The sequence below is a fragment of the Onychostoma macrolepis genome, chromosome 12 (genome assembly GCF_012432095.1).
Source record: "Onychostoma macrolepis isolate SWU-2019 chromosome 12, ASM1243209v1, whole genome shotgun sequence".
Lineage (NCBI taxonomy): Eukaryota > Metazoa > Chordata > Actinopteri > Cypriniformes > Cyprinidae > Onychostoma > Onychostoma macrolepis.
In genome coordinates this window covers 5,598,187-5,613,225 of record NC_081166.1, presented here as the reverse complement: position 1 = coordinate 5,613,225, position 15,039 = coordinate 5,598,187, and the positions used below count along the sequence as shown (strand labels likewise).

The window sequence follows — 15,039 nt, the reverse complement described above, 5'->3', positions numbered from 1 at the left end:
TCTCTATTGGGTTTAGGTCTGGAGACTGGCTAGGCCACGCCAGAACCTTGATATGCTTCTTACAGAGCCACTCCTTGGTTATCCTGGCTGTGTGCTTCGGGTCATTGTCATGTTGGAAGACCCAGCCTCGACCCATCTTCAATGCTCTAACTGAGGGAAGGAGGTTGTTCCCCAAAATCTCGCAATACATGGCCCCGGTCATCCTCTCCTTAATACAGTGCAGTCGCCCTGTCCCATGTGCAGAAAAACACCCCCAAAGCATGATGCTACACAGTAGGGATGGTGTTCTTGGGATGGTACTCATCATTCTTCTTCCTCCAAACACGTTTAGTGGAATTATGACCAAAAAGTTCTATTTTGGTCTCATCTGACCACATGACTTTCTCCCATGACTCCTCTGGATCATCCAAATGGTCATTGGCAAACTTAAGTCGGGCCTGGACATGTGCTGGTTTAAGCAGGGGAACCTTCCGTGCCATGCATGATTTCAAACCATGACGTCTTAGTGTATTACCAACGGTAACCTTGGAAACGGTGGTCCCAGCTCTTTTCAGGTCATTGACCAGCTCCTCCTGTGTAGTTCTGAGCTGATTTCTCACCTTTCTTAGGATCATTGAGACCCCACGAGGTGAGATCTTGCATGGAGCCCCAGTCCGAGGGAGATTGACAGTCATGTTTAGCTTCTTCCATTTTCTAATGATTGCTCCAACAGTGGACCTTTTTTCACCAAGCTGCTTGGCAATTTCCCCGTAGCCCTTTCCAGCCTTGTGGAGGTGTACAATTTTGTCTCTAGTGTCTTTGGACAGCTCTTTGGTCTTGGCCATGTTAGTAGTTGGATTCTTACTGATTGTATGGGGTGGACAGGTGTCTTTATGCAGCTAACGACCTCAAACAGGTGCATCTAATTTAGGATAATAAATGGAGTGGAGGTGGACATTTTAAAGGCAGACTAACAGGTCTTTGAGGGTCAGAATTCTAGCTGATAGACAGGTGTTCAAATACTTATTTGCAGCTGTATCATACAAATAAATAATTAAAAAAATCATATATTGTGATTTCTGGATTTGTTTTTTTTAGATTATGTCTCTCACAGTGGACATGCACCTACGATGACAATTTCAGACCCCTCCATGATTTCTAAGTGGGAGAACTTGCAAAATAGCAGGGTGTTCAAAATACTTATTTTCCTCACTGTATATATATATATATATATATATATATATATATATATATATATATATATATATATATATATATATATATATATACATATACATACACACACACACACACACACTGCTGTTCAAAATACTTTTAATGTTTTTTTTTAATGTAATTTATTTCAGTGATGCAAATCAGAATTTTTATCAGCCTGATTTATTATCAATGCTGTTCTTTTTTAGCTTTCTATTCATAAAAGAACCCTGAACAAAATGTCACAGGTTCCAAAAAATATTAAGCAGCAAAACTGTTCCCTGTTGAAAAAACCAGCATATGCTGGCATGGTATGTTTTGAAGCATGGGATGCTGGTTTGAGCTGATTTAAGCTGGTCCTTAGCTGGTCATGTGCTGGTCCTAAGATGGTCCGACCAGCTCAAGACCAGCACATGATCAGCATAAACCAGCATCCCAGCTTCAAAACATACCTAACCAGCATATGCTGTTTTTTTGTTTTTGTTTTTTTCAACAACACTGGTAATAAATCAATATATTTGAATGATTTCTGAAGGATCATATGACTCTGAAAACTGGAGTAACAGCTGATAAAAATTCAGACTTGCATCACTGAATTAAATACAATTATTTTAAAGTATATTAATTATGTATAATAAATGTATATATGTATATAACCTCTGACACGGAGAAGAGTGAAAACTCCTCACATGACCGCTACAGAACATCTGAACATAACGAAACAAATGCACATTGACGGATCTGCTTCCGTCTGTTCTGCAAAATGTAAACAAATGTAGCCTTTATTTCTGAAAGCGTAAATATTGTGAAAATATCAATATTAATTGTCTCCAGGCAAGGCATTCCTCCTGGAACTAACGCGGGTTATCGGGTTTTTATTTCATACTCTGTGACTCTGCTTATTTAATGAATAAATTATACATTGTATTTAATGTGTAAGGTACATGTACAACAAACTGGCAATGTCATAGTGGTATCGTGTACTGTAATCGAATCTATACCTGTGGAACCGACAGCACACGCGGTGTTCATCTAATAAAGGTCTTCATAGCTAGCAAACAATAGCCTTTGCTTTCAACTGACTGTTGATCCAAAGCCACGTCTTCAACGCTCTTCTACAACTCTGAGTGAGAGCCGCTTCAGACGACTCAGCGCGCGCGGCAAGGAACTGAACGAATCATTCAAACTGATTCGCGAACCGATTCACTGGTCTGCCAACTGGTTTGATCAAGCCTTCGAACAGAATTGACTCAAAAGAATGAATCATTCGCGAACGGGCATCGCTCATTGCCCAGAGAAAAAAGTAGACGGCGCGCTTGGAATAAATTGAAGGATTTTTAACTTGTACTGCATTAAGATAAAGTAACGAGAGGAGCGTCGCCCACAGTAACGAAGTAAAAGTACCGTTTTTACACTAAAAATGTACTTGAGTAAGAGTAAAAGTACCCATTTTTAAATATACTCTAAAAGTATTAGTTACCCAAAAAATTTACTCAAGTAAATGTAAAGAAGTAAATGTAACTCGTTACTACCCACCTCTGTCTGTTACAGCATCACATCAGGAGCTAGAGGAAGTCTTTGGCCACTAACACTACGAAATGTGTTATATAACTACAGAATCAAACCTAAGTGCAGCTTTCACATACTTTTATGTCTGTTCATGCACCAGACAAATATATCATCCTAGCACCTCATTTGCGTGAGAGTGGCTGTCTCTTATGTGCCTCTTCCAGTCCTTTGACATTTCCAAAGATCAAAGGCTCAACAAATATCTTTTATAATTACAATGGGGTCCAAAAAACAGAGGCCACAGGTGAAAACATTGCACAATAAGATTCATTAACTCATGCATTATAATGAATCACGTATCTTGAATTAACAATGAAAAAAAAAAAAAAAACTTTAACAGCACTTATTTCTTGTTAATAAAATTAAGTTATATATAGATATAGATAACACATTTTAACATTTCATTTAATACATTATATAAAATAAACATATAATTATATAACAAATTTTAATTAAAACTGAACAGTAGTATACACTTTTTTTAACAGTAATAATAATAATAATAATAATAATAATAACAACTTAAAAACACCTGTTGACACCAAACTTCTGAATGGTGGTATATTAAAAAAATTATTATTAATATATTATATGGTCAATACGGTCTCAGGTGTTTGGACTCCATTGTAGATTTCCTTCCAACTTACTGCTCTGGGCTGCGTTTCCCAAAAGCATTGTAAACTTAAGTACATCGTACACCCATTGAAACCAATGGAGCTATGATCAACTTAAGCTTACAATGCTTTTGGGAAACGCAGCCCAGGTCTTACTAACACAAGGATTTTTATTAGTATTGTTTGAGTGACCAATTAGAAGGCATTCCCTTTCATAAGCTGCCAGAACTGATCTCATACTGCTAAAACGGTGCTTAATTGCCTATGGCAGCAATATCTGAAGATATGACAGTCCCCAGTAATTATGGTCATGTCTTTGTCTCTGCTCCTGGACGTTCCGTGATCCATTGCATCTCAAATATGGTTTAATGTCAGCCAAATCCATGCTGAAAGCTTTATTTGTTGTTTTTGTTTTTGAATGAGAGGAACGCTTTGTCCCTTTCTCAGAGAAACTAATTGATTGATTAAATTACCATCTAATCATGGTAATTTAGGATCCTGACACATCTTGTTGAACGCGTTCCTAGCCAGAGATGCTCAGATAACCACTAGCTTGTTACAATCCTTGATGGATCCCAGCTATAATTGCAAGCTCCTCCTGGTGACAGCTTCTATGTGAAACTGGTGTTGACTTTAATGCAATTGCTTTTTGCTAACAAAGTGACAAAGGTTATTCTTAACATGATATGATGTGATAATTATTCACAGATAAATGTTCATTCCACTTTACCACTGAACTGCATGCAGTGACAAGCGTATGCGGGTGTGAAAGTGACAGAAAGATATAATCATCAAATGAACATCCACATCTCTAAACATCAAGTCTGATGTCACTTTCACAGTTTACTTGTATTACATCATTTTAAAAAGTACCTGCTATGAATTAAAAATGAAAAGAAATAGTCGCATAAAAATAAGTTCAGCTCAACTAATGATACTTTTAGGATCAGGTTATCAACAACTAGCTTGTGATATGATATCATCATGATACATGTGTCACATTTCAATGCATTGCAGTGCATCATAAAATCATAAATTGGATTTCGACTGAAACTACATCAAACACACGAGACCTGATAGATCAGATTCAATCTCTAGTACCTCACAGATATGTCTCTGACCATGCTGAGATAAGTCTGCCAGTTTGTGCTTATTTGGATGACTTGCTTCTTCATTTATCGATCTGCACGACATGCTATGAATGCACAAAATAAAAATATTGGTAAAAGGATCTAAAATACAATATCATGACAACAAATATTGCTCTATTTATATGACTGCATCAGCACAACCCTAATACTGTTACTACTAAAACTAATATTTCTCTAAACCATAAAGAATAACAAGTGATGGGCCAAAGGTTCATACTCCTTGTACAAATCATTCCAGGTTCAAATCCCATGCTAAAACACACACTACATTAATCAAGTAAAATTGCATTTCTGTGCTTGTGGATGTACAACAGGAGCAATGTACAATCTGGTTGCAATCGAGTTAGTGATTTAACTGATATGATTAACTTGATGCTAGAGCAGTGGTGAATTTAGCTATGATTGGCAACATTACCTAACAAGCCTGAAAATCAATTTCAGATCACTAATTTAGAATTGAGAGTCCCATATTAATAAATATTTAATGTCCACTACTAGCGGTCAAGAGTTAAATAATTAAGATAATTAAGTTAAATAATTTTTTAAGAAATCTCTTATGCTCACCAAGGCTGCATTTATTTGATCAAAAATACAGTAAATTAAATACAATTAAACTAACTGTTTTCTATTGTAATACATTTTAAAATGTAATTTATGTCTGTGATGGAAAGCTGAATTTTCAGCATCATTGCCAGTCTTCAATGTCACATGATCCTTCAGAAATCATTCTAATATGTTGATTTGGTGCTCAATTTTGGCTCTTAATGATGATTCTTATTAATAATATTGAAAAGTTGAGGTTTTTGCTGCTTCATTTTTTGTGGAAGCCTTTTTCAGGATTCTTTGACAAATAGAAAATGCAAACGAACAGTATTTATTTGAATTAGAAATCTTTTGTAACAGTACAAATTTGTACAGTCACTTTTGATCATTTTAATGCATCCTTGATGAATAAAAGTAATTCTAAACAGTTTTCAAAAAAATATTAGGCAGCACTGTTTTCAACATTGATAATGTGGAAAACATTTAATGAAAGACGTTGCACTGACATTAATAAAATAATTGATTATTTAATATTAATATTGCACTCCAAACCCTAACTACTCAGTGTATGCAGGTACCTCAATTCCAATAGATTTTAAATCAAGGGAAAACAATTTTTTGACAGAAAAAGAGAGTGTGCATGCATGCATATCTGCTATGACAGCTACATAGTATGCAATTCCACATCTCTCTAAGAATGGACATGCTGTGAATATACAGGCATTATTAACAGAAAGACAGTATTCCACAGCAGCCGTAGAGCATTTTAGAGAATGAATTAAGGATTTATGTTTCTCTGCTTTCACCGAACATCCTCTCAGATGCCAAACAGGGGTCAAAATAGGGTCACTGATATCTCTAGAGGACTAGATATTACACAAAATTAATATATTAGCTATTGTACGTTTTTTAAAAACTCATTTAAATATCTGTTTCATGGCTATACAACTGATTTCTCTGTTTTGTTTTGTTTTTTTCAGTTGCAGGTGATGAATCTACTACCAGATTGACTTGAGTCATTTCTCTAGCGAGGGGAGTGGTAGAGCACCAGACCCCTGACCTCTCCTCAATCCCCACTGGCTTCACGCTCCAGCTTGTGAGCCTCGGAGCCCTGGATCTCTTGTCTCTCACCTCCCCTTTTTCCTCTGGACCTTGACGTGGGAACAGCACCGTAACAGACCGCCCAATGCTGAGGAGGAACTGCCTGCTGCTGTTCCTGTGCTTCCTCTTTGAGCAGAGCTCCTGCGCTCCCTTCCAAAGCAGGCCAGGGCAAGAGTGGCCCCACAGCCAGACAGGGCCATCAGCGGCAGGAAGTAATGGAGGTTCCAGAGGATTCCAGAGGGTCAAGAGGGGCTGGGTGTGGAACCAGTTCTTTGTGCTTGAGGAGTACATGGGCTCGGACCCACAGTACGTTGGAAAGGTAAGAAGCGCTTTTTGAACATGACTGCATTTCAGTTGCAAGACTGGTTAATAACTCTAACAGCTTTCGGAAGTCATGCTCTGCTGAGCCAAAGCCAATGCCCGATCTGTCGGCCTTTCCTTTAATTCGTTTAATCCAGGCCCACTGCTTATATTCGCTGGTCTAAATTAATTAACACATTCCGTTCCGTATTAAAGGAACTTGGAGACTCAGTTTCTTAACTTTGCTTAAGATAAACCAAAAGCACATGGATTGCAATCTGCCAGTAGGTGCTTTTTTACCATGACTTATGAGATAGTTATGTAACAGCCTACCCATTTAGAATAATGTAACAGTGTTTGATAAACATCAAGGAGAGTTAAATCACTGATTTCAGAAGTAAAACAAACTCAGTTGAGTAAGACCAGGAAGACAAATTCGGTCTCATTCACTAACCACGCATACAAACGTTTGCATAAAACCTGGGTGCAACATTTTCACGCAAATCACAATTCATTTAGAATCTAAATTTAGAACCAACTCAGACCACAGTTATGCAAGCATAAATAAATAAATAAAATTTACAATGAATAAGTGCAAACTTATACAAATAAATTTATGTCAAAGCAAATGTGTGACCCTGGACCCTGTTCTTAAGTCGTTGGGGTATATTTGTAGCAATAGCCAAAAATACACTGTATGGGTCAAAATTATTGATTTTCTTTTATGCCTAAAATCATTAGGACAATAAGTGAAGATCATGTTCCATGAAGATATTTTCTAAATATCCTACTGTAAATATATCAAAACTCGAATGTTGATTAGTAATATGCATTGCTAAGAACTTCATTTGGACAACTTTAAACGCGATTTTCTCAATATTTTGAATATTTTTCTCAATATTTTCTAATTTTTTTATTTATTTTTTTTGCACCCTCAGATTCCAGATTCAAATAGATTTCAAATAGTTGTATCTCGGCCACATATTATCCTATATACAATATAGCAAACCATACATCAATGAAAGCTTATTTATTCAGCTTTCGGAGGATTTATAAATCCCAATTTCAAAATTGACCCTTACAACTGGTTTTGTGGTCCAGGGTCACATATAATGTCAAACTTATGTCAAAGCACATATAATTCACACAGTGGTTTCTGGCTGACTGTTTTTGTCTGTTCCTCCAGAAAAAAAAACAAAACAAAAAAAAAACACTTGGTATATAAATTGTTTCATTAAAGGAGAAAAAAAAATGTTTATGGTAAATATATCAGCACACACTGGGAGTGACAAAATCCAGCCACAAAACAATACAGACACTTTGCCATTAATTCTAATAATGATGCAGCTGACGGGTCAAATAATGCAATTTATCTATTGTATTGCATGTACACGAATCTGTCATGAGGTGAAAATTGGCTTTTAGCATGATGCACACGTTTTGGTGGAAGACATGTACGCACTGACAGTGATCTTTAATCACAAGCCATTCATATTCAGCGGTGCATTTCCGAATATGCGGTCATAACAACACAACATGAAGCTGGAATCTAATTTTCATGCAGAAAAGTGCCGTAGCCTTCCAAAGAACATCGCCTTTAGCAGATCATAACCTGACCTGATCTTTCCACACACTTATCAAGTAAAATGAGACATTTCAGTTTGAATATGATTTCACTTTAGTAAGATTCATCACTGATGGGCCCTTGCCTCTGTGTCACTGTCGCCTACTTTTTCCAAATACATACAGACATGTGGAGAGGAAGAGACTAAACAAATCTCCCAGAGTGAAGTTCCTTCTTAGTAGTGATTAGAGCTTCATTTTGTGCCAAATTCATCTTAAAACAGATGGCATCGTCCCCTGCAGAGCCGAGCATGATTTGAACACCTCGCTTTATCTAACATTTAAAGAGGATTTTCCCTCTAATGAAGTATGAACTTGTGCCCTCCACCCTTTACCCAGTTTTAATGGAGCAAATCGCCTGAACATCCTATATGTCACTCCGAGGAGAAGGAAATGACAAATTAGCATTTGCTTAACTTTTTATTTTGAACTATACTGTCAGGTTTCCTAGTACAGGATTTCCTTCACTTTCTGCAAGAGCGGTTTCATTATCAAGCAAGTAAATGTGAATTTACCAAGAGAAGTATAGGAGAAACAAAGAAATAGGTGACAATGGAATGCTCAAGGCCACAACATGACTCGCGACACAGAATGAATACTTCGCCACCTTTGGCGGCGTCTGCTTTGCATACTTTTCAGAGCGGTTTGCGTAAGACGTCTTAATCAGGACAATGAGCCAAAATACCAGCAAAGATGATTAGCATAATGCAAAATAAATAAATAAACACAGTAATGCCACAATGTGCATTCAATGAGTTCCGAGACCGTAGCAGATCATGGTGGGGTTTAGAGGTAAGAGGAAATGCAAGAAAGCTTTTCTTTCGGATTGCTTTGTTTTTACCTTGAACCAGGGACTGGCTTTTGTCTATTTTGGATTAATAAATGCAAGACTCTCATAACATTTGTTTACTGCTGTGTGACAGAGAGAAGGTGTTGCGTGCCATGGTGTCAAAGGAATAAACAAAATGAAAAAGGAGCGAAAGAACAATGCTTGCATTTATTTAGGCTTCTTAGTCAGGCATAAATTGCACTTGGGACTTTGTATTGTTTCTTTGCCATTTCCATTAACTTTATCTATCGCCGTGCAAACTGCTTTTTGTTTGTGAAAGGGTTGGTATTTCTGAAGAGTGAGGCCTCTCATAACCTGTTACAAAATACAACAGAATATATCACATTTATTTATGGAGAGACTTACATTTAGCTCTTGAAGGCATTTATTTATATTCATAGTACTTTTATAACTGTATAAACAATCCTTATCAGAACACCTCAGCAACCACAGACACAAAAATCGCTGAGTTTGTTTTTGTGCTGGTACCTTGGTGAGTTTAGGCCTGTCATCGATAAAAATACTGTAGATTTATAAACACTAAAACTGCCAGTAGGTGGCAGCAAGTCTTTGTCTTAATGAGTGATTCATTGAATCATTCATTCAAATGATTCATTCGAAACTGGCTGATTTACGAAGCAAATTACTCTGTGAAAGGATTATTGAATCATTGACTCAAATGTTTCGTTCAAAAACAAATTCATTCAGCAACCGCAATGTTACTCTGAGAGGCACAAATGTTCTGCTCCGACTTTGTTTGAATCTATTTCCTTTAGTGAAACGGAAAAAAAAAAACAGTCAATATTGTGTCTAAAATGTAACTTACTCAGTACTAAATTCTTATTTAACTGTTGTATAAAATCAATATCGCATTTGCTCACATGCTAATGTTCAGTTTGGTTTGATTTTTAATTAATTACTGAAATTTAAATTCTGTAACTTTATCAAACAGAATAATACCAATAATCAACCAAAACCACAAAATATCACAAATTCATCCATTGTTAATCCATTGTTTTCTGGTGTTTGTGCCGTCGACTTCCCTCCAAAATGATGCCACTTCCTGGAAGATGATGTCAGCAAGGAAGTGGCTCTTGTAAGTTATTGCAGCACCCAGGAATATTACAAAAATGGCAATGCCCAAATGTAGCACAATGATTTAAATCTTTAAAAATTGTGAGTTTAATATTTTATCCATTCCAACAAATATCATATAACAGGGACATTAAAATTTACTGCATAACAGAAATAACAGGACTTGTTGCAGTGATAGACAGAGAATTTTGGCAGCGGAGACCAAATGACTATCTTATTTTATGAGATAACATTTTTGCAAGCATGAAATATTCATTTCAAGCAGAAGAGTTGATGGATTGACACATAATATGCAACAGCAGGCAGATGTACTTTTTTTTCGGTATGCATTTATGCAAAAGCTGTGAGCATGAGAACATCACAGCCTCCAGATACTGGTGAAACTCTACAACACATCAGCATTTTATCGTTTATTACGGAGGAATAAAAGCCTCATTGAGCCTTTGGGAATACCGCAACAAAGCCTCAATTCTGCAATTAAATAATGTGCTACCGTACTCGGTGTTGAGCAATGTCTGTTCGCAGGAAAAACCGCAATCCTTCGGCTGACTGTAAATCAAGTTCTCTTTCTCTTCCTCTCCCTGTCCTGCTTTAGCTTTTCAATCACCATTAAACCCTCCTCTCGCTGTCACTTATGACCACCCACAATTCACCTCTTTCTTCAATCATCTGAGCTAATAACATAATAAAGACTATACATAATCTCAAAGACACAGGTCGGTGGGTTTAAGCAACTTTATAATGTAACATTATTTATGAGATCATTAGCCAAAGTGCCATCAGTCAACCTCGCTTTCTAACCTTTCATATCTGAAAGCTGTAATTTTAAAATGAACCGATATACAAAAGTAATTTGATAGGATGTGTGTCTCTGTGTCATTTAGTGATGTTTCAAGTCAACATGAAATCAAAATCGACCCCCATTTACTTTCTTAATGCATGTTTCTGGTCTTATTGTGCATGATTCATTGAAGCACATTATTCGGGGTGGGGGGGGTGCAGTCATTTTCAGCTATAATGAATTCCTCTAACTTTTTAACCCCATCCTTACAACCATCCGCCTTCATTTATACTTAATGACCTTAAAAAAATACAGACAATTCCTGATGAATATCAAATTTATGTTTAAGTATTAGTACTGTAACAAAATTAAAATGTGCATGTACAGTGAGGAAAATAAGTATTTGAACACCCTGCTATTTTGCAAGTTCTCCCACTTAGAAATCATGGAGGGGTCTGAAATTGTCATCGTAGGTGCATGTCCACTGTGAGAGACATAATCTAAAAAAAAAAATTCAGAAATCACAATGTATGATTTTTTAACTATTTATTTGTATGATACAGCTGCAAATAAGTATTTGAACACCTGTCTATCAGCTAGAATTCTGACCCTCAAAGACCTGTTAGTCTGCCTTTAAAATGTCCACCTCCACTCCATTTATTATCCTAAATTAGATGCACCTGTTTGAGGTCGTTAGCTGCATAAAGACACCTGTCCAACCCATACAATCAGTAAGAATCCAACTACTAACATGGCCAAGACCAAAGAGCTGCCCAAAGACACTAGAGACAAAATTGTACACCTCCACAAGGCTGGAAAGGGCTACGGGGAAATTGCCAAGCAGCTTGGTGAAAAAAGGTCCACTGTTGGAGCAATCATTAGAAAATGGAAGAAGCTAAACATGACTGTCAATCTCCCTCGGACTGGGGCTCCATGCAAGATCTCACCTCGTGGGGTCTCAATAATCCTAAGAAAGGTGAGAAATCAGCCCAGAACTACACGGGAGGAGCTGGTCAATGACCTGAAAAGAGCTGGGACCACCGTTTCCAAGGTTACTGTTGGTAATACACTAAGACGTCATGGTTTGAAATCATGCATGGCACGGAAGGTTCCCCTGCTTAAACCAGCACATGTCCAGGCCCGACTTAAGTTTGCCAATGACCATTTGGATGATCCAGAGGAGTCATGGGAGAAAGTCATGTGGTCAGATGAGACCAAAATAGAACTTTTTGGTCATAATTCCAAAACGTGTTTGGAGGAAGAAGAATGATGAGTACCATCCCAAGAACACCATCCCTACTGTGAAGCATGGGGTGGTAGCATCATGCTTTGGGGTGTTTTTCTGCACATGGGACAGGGCGACTGCACTGTATTAAGGAGAGGATGACCGGGGCCATGTATTGCGAGATTTTGGGGAACAATCTCCTTCTCTCAGTTAGAGCATTGAAGATGGGTCGAGGCTGGGTCTTCCAACATGACAATGACCCGAAGCACACAGCCAGGATAACCAAGGAGTAGCTCTGTAAGAAGCATATCAAGGTTCTGGCGTGGCCTAGCCAGTCTCCAGACCTAAACCCAATAGAGAATCTTTGGAGGAGCTCAAACTCCGTGTTTCTCAGCGACAGGCCAGAAACCTGACTGATCTAGAGAAGATCTGTGTGGAGGAGTGGGCCAAAATCCCTCCTGCAGTGTGTGCAAACCTGCTGAAAAACTACAGGAAACGTTTGACCTCTGTAATTGCAAACAAAGGCTACTGTACCAAATATTAACATTGATTTTCTCAGGTGTTCAAATACTTATTTGCAGCTGTATCATACAAATAAATAGTTAAAAAATCATACATTGTGATTTCTGGATTTTTTTTTTTAGATTATGTCTCTCACAGTGGACATGCACCTACGATGACAATTTCAGACCCCTCCATGATTTCTAAGTGGGAGAACTTGCAAAATAGCAGGGTGTTCAAATACTTATTTTCCTCACTGTAGCTAAAAACATTTTTGAATGGAGATATATGTGGATTTATTTCTACCTTAATATTTAAAAGTAAAAACATACATTTTTCTTAACTTTCAAAATTGACTGTTGAAATTAAGAAACAGTGGATAATTTTCTTTGATGCACAAACAGTCATTTAATACCAATTTCCTCAGTGTCCTGATTATGTCTCTAGGACAATGAATCCAATATTCTCAAACTTATGACCTGAATTTATAATACCAACAGCTTATTTTCTAATGGTTTGACATTTGAATATAGTTGTTTATGAAATGATCCGTGACTGTGAGTCAAATCAGTCCATCATCAGCGGTGATTAAAATGCATCGCTTTAGGTCAAAACGGTTGTGGTGACTAATGAAATGTCTCTTTGCAAGAAAAAATTATCATAGTTATGACCAAATACATTGTATTGGCTTGTAAACTGAGTAAGATTTATTTATGACCTGCATAAAAAGTCTAAGTGAAATGGCAAGGAATAAGAAAATGATACTATAGTATTTCCATTAACCAAATGTATGCAATTAGTAACAAAGTACAATTTCTCAAGCAATTGTTCCATTAAACTAACTTTAATGCACAAATTTTGTAAACCAATTATCATATACAGTGCCGTGAAAAGGTTTTTGCCCCCCTCCTGTTTTTTTTTTTGTTTTTTTTTTGCGCATATTTGTCACACTTAAAAGATTTGGATCAAACTAATTTTAATATTACACAAAGATAACCTGAGTAAATACAAAATGCAGCTTTTAAATGATGATTTCATTTTTTAAGGGAAAAAAGCTGTCCAAACTTGCCTGGCACTACATGAAAAAGTAATTGCCCCCTAAATCTAATAACTGGTTATGCCACCCTTTGCAGCAACAACTGCAATCAAGAATTTGCGATAACTGGCAATGAGTCTTTCACATGGCTGTGGAGGAATTTGGCCCACTCTTCTTTGCAGAATTGTTTTAATTCAGCCACATTGGAGGATTTTCAAGCATGAATGGACTGTTTAAGATCATGTCACAGCATCTCAATCGGCTTTAAGTCCGGACATTGACTTGGCCACTCCAAAACCTTAATTTTGTTTTTCTTGAGCCATTCAGAGGTGGACTTGCTGGTGAGTTTGGGATCATTGTCCTGCTGCATAACCCAAGTGCGCTTGAGGTCACAAACTGATGGCCGGACATTCTCCTTCAGGATTTTCTGAAAGAGTGCAGAATTCATGGTTCCATCAATTATGGCAAGTCATCCAGGTTCTGAAGCTGCAAAGCAGCCCCAGACCATCACACTACCACCACCATGTTTGACTGTTGGTATTGATGTGCTTTATAGGAAATGCTGTGTTGGTTTTACACCAGATTCAAAACCTTTCAAAAAGTTCAACTTTTGTCGCATCAGACCACAAAATATTTGCCCAAAAGTCTTGGGGAAAATAAAGAGTAATTTTTGGCAAATGTGAGACAAGCCTTTGTGTTCTTTTTGGTCAGCAATGGCTTTTGCCTTGGAACTCTCCCATGGATGCTGTTTTTGCCCAGTCTCTTTCTTATTGTTGAATCATGAACACTGACCTTAATTGAGGCAAGTGAGGCCTGCAGTTCTTTAGATGTTGTTCTGGGTTCTTTTATGACCTCCTGGATGAGTCGTCATTGCGCTCTTGGAGTAATTTTGGTAGGCCAGCCACTCCTGGGAAGGTTCACCACTGTTCCAAGTGTTCTCCATTTGTGGATAATGGCTCTGACCATGGTTCGCTGGAGTCCCAAAGCCTTAGAAATGGCTTTATAACCCTTTCCAGACTGATACATGTCAACTATGTTGTTTCTCATCTGTTCTTGAATTTCTTTAGATCACGGCATGATGTGTTGCTCTTTAAGCATGCTTCACTTTGTCAGACAGGGTCTATTTAAGTGATTTCTTGATTCAAGGCCTGGGTTTGGCTAGTGAAATTGAACTCAGCTTTTTAAAATAATGTGGTTAATCACAGATCTTTCATGATTAAACAGGAGGGGGGCAATTAATTTTTAACGTAGTGCCAGGCAGGTTTGGACAGCCTTTTCCCTTATTAAATGAAATCATCATTTAAAAACTGCATTTTGTATTTACTTGCATTATCTTTGTGTAATATTAACATTTGTTTGATGATCTGAATCTTTTAAGTGTGACAAATATGCCAAAAATATTGATTCACAGAGAGGCGCAAAATCACTCTCTAGATCATTCTCATTCACCATTCCTGGCTGGTGGAACGATCTTCCC

At 37.3% G+C, this 15,039-nt stretch overlaps 1 protein-coding gene across 2 annotated transcripts in view; it reads left to right on the top strand.

Moving 5' to 3' along the window:
* The window catches only part of LOC131551061 (cadherin-12), a 174,614-nt gene that overhangs the window by 81,652 nt on the left and 77,923 nt on the right, over positions 1–15,039 (top strand). For both annotated transcript variants that reach the window (XM_058793674.1, XM_058793675.1), the window contains exon 2: positions 6,052–6,491. In XM_058793674.1, coding sequence (XP_058649657.1) covers positions 6,258–6,491 — 234 coding nt within the window. In that variant the 5' untranslated portion in view covers positions 6,052–6,257. The remainder of the gene's footprint in view (positions 1–6,051; positions 6,492–15,039) is intronic.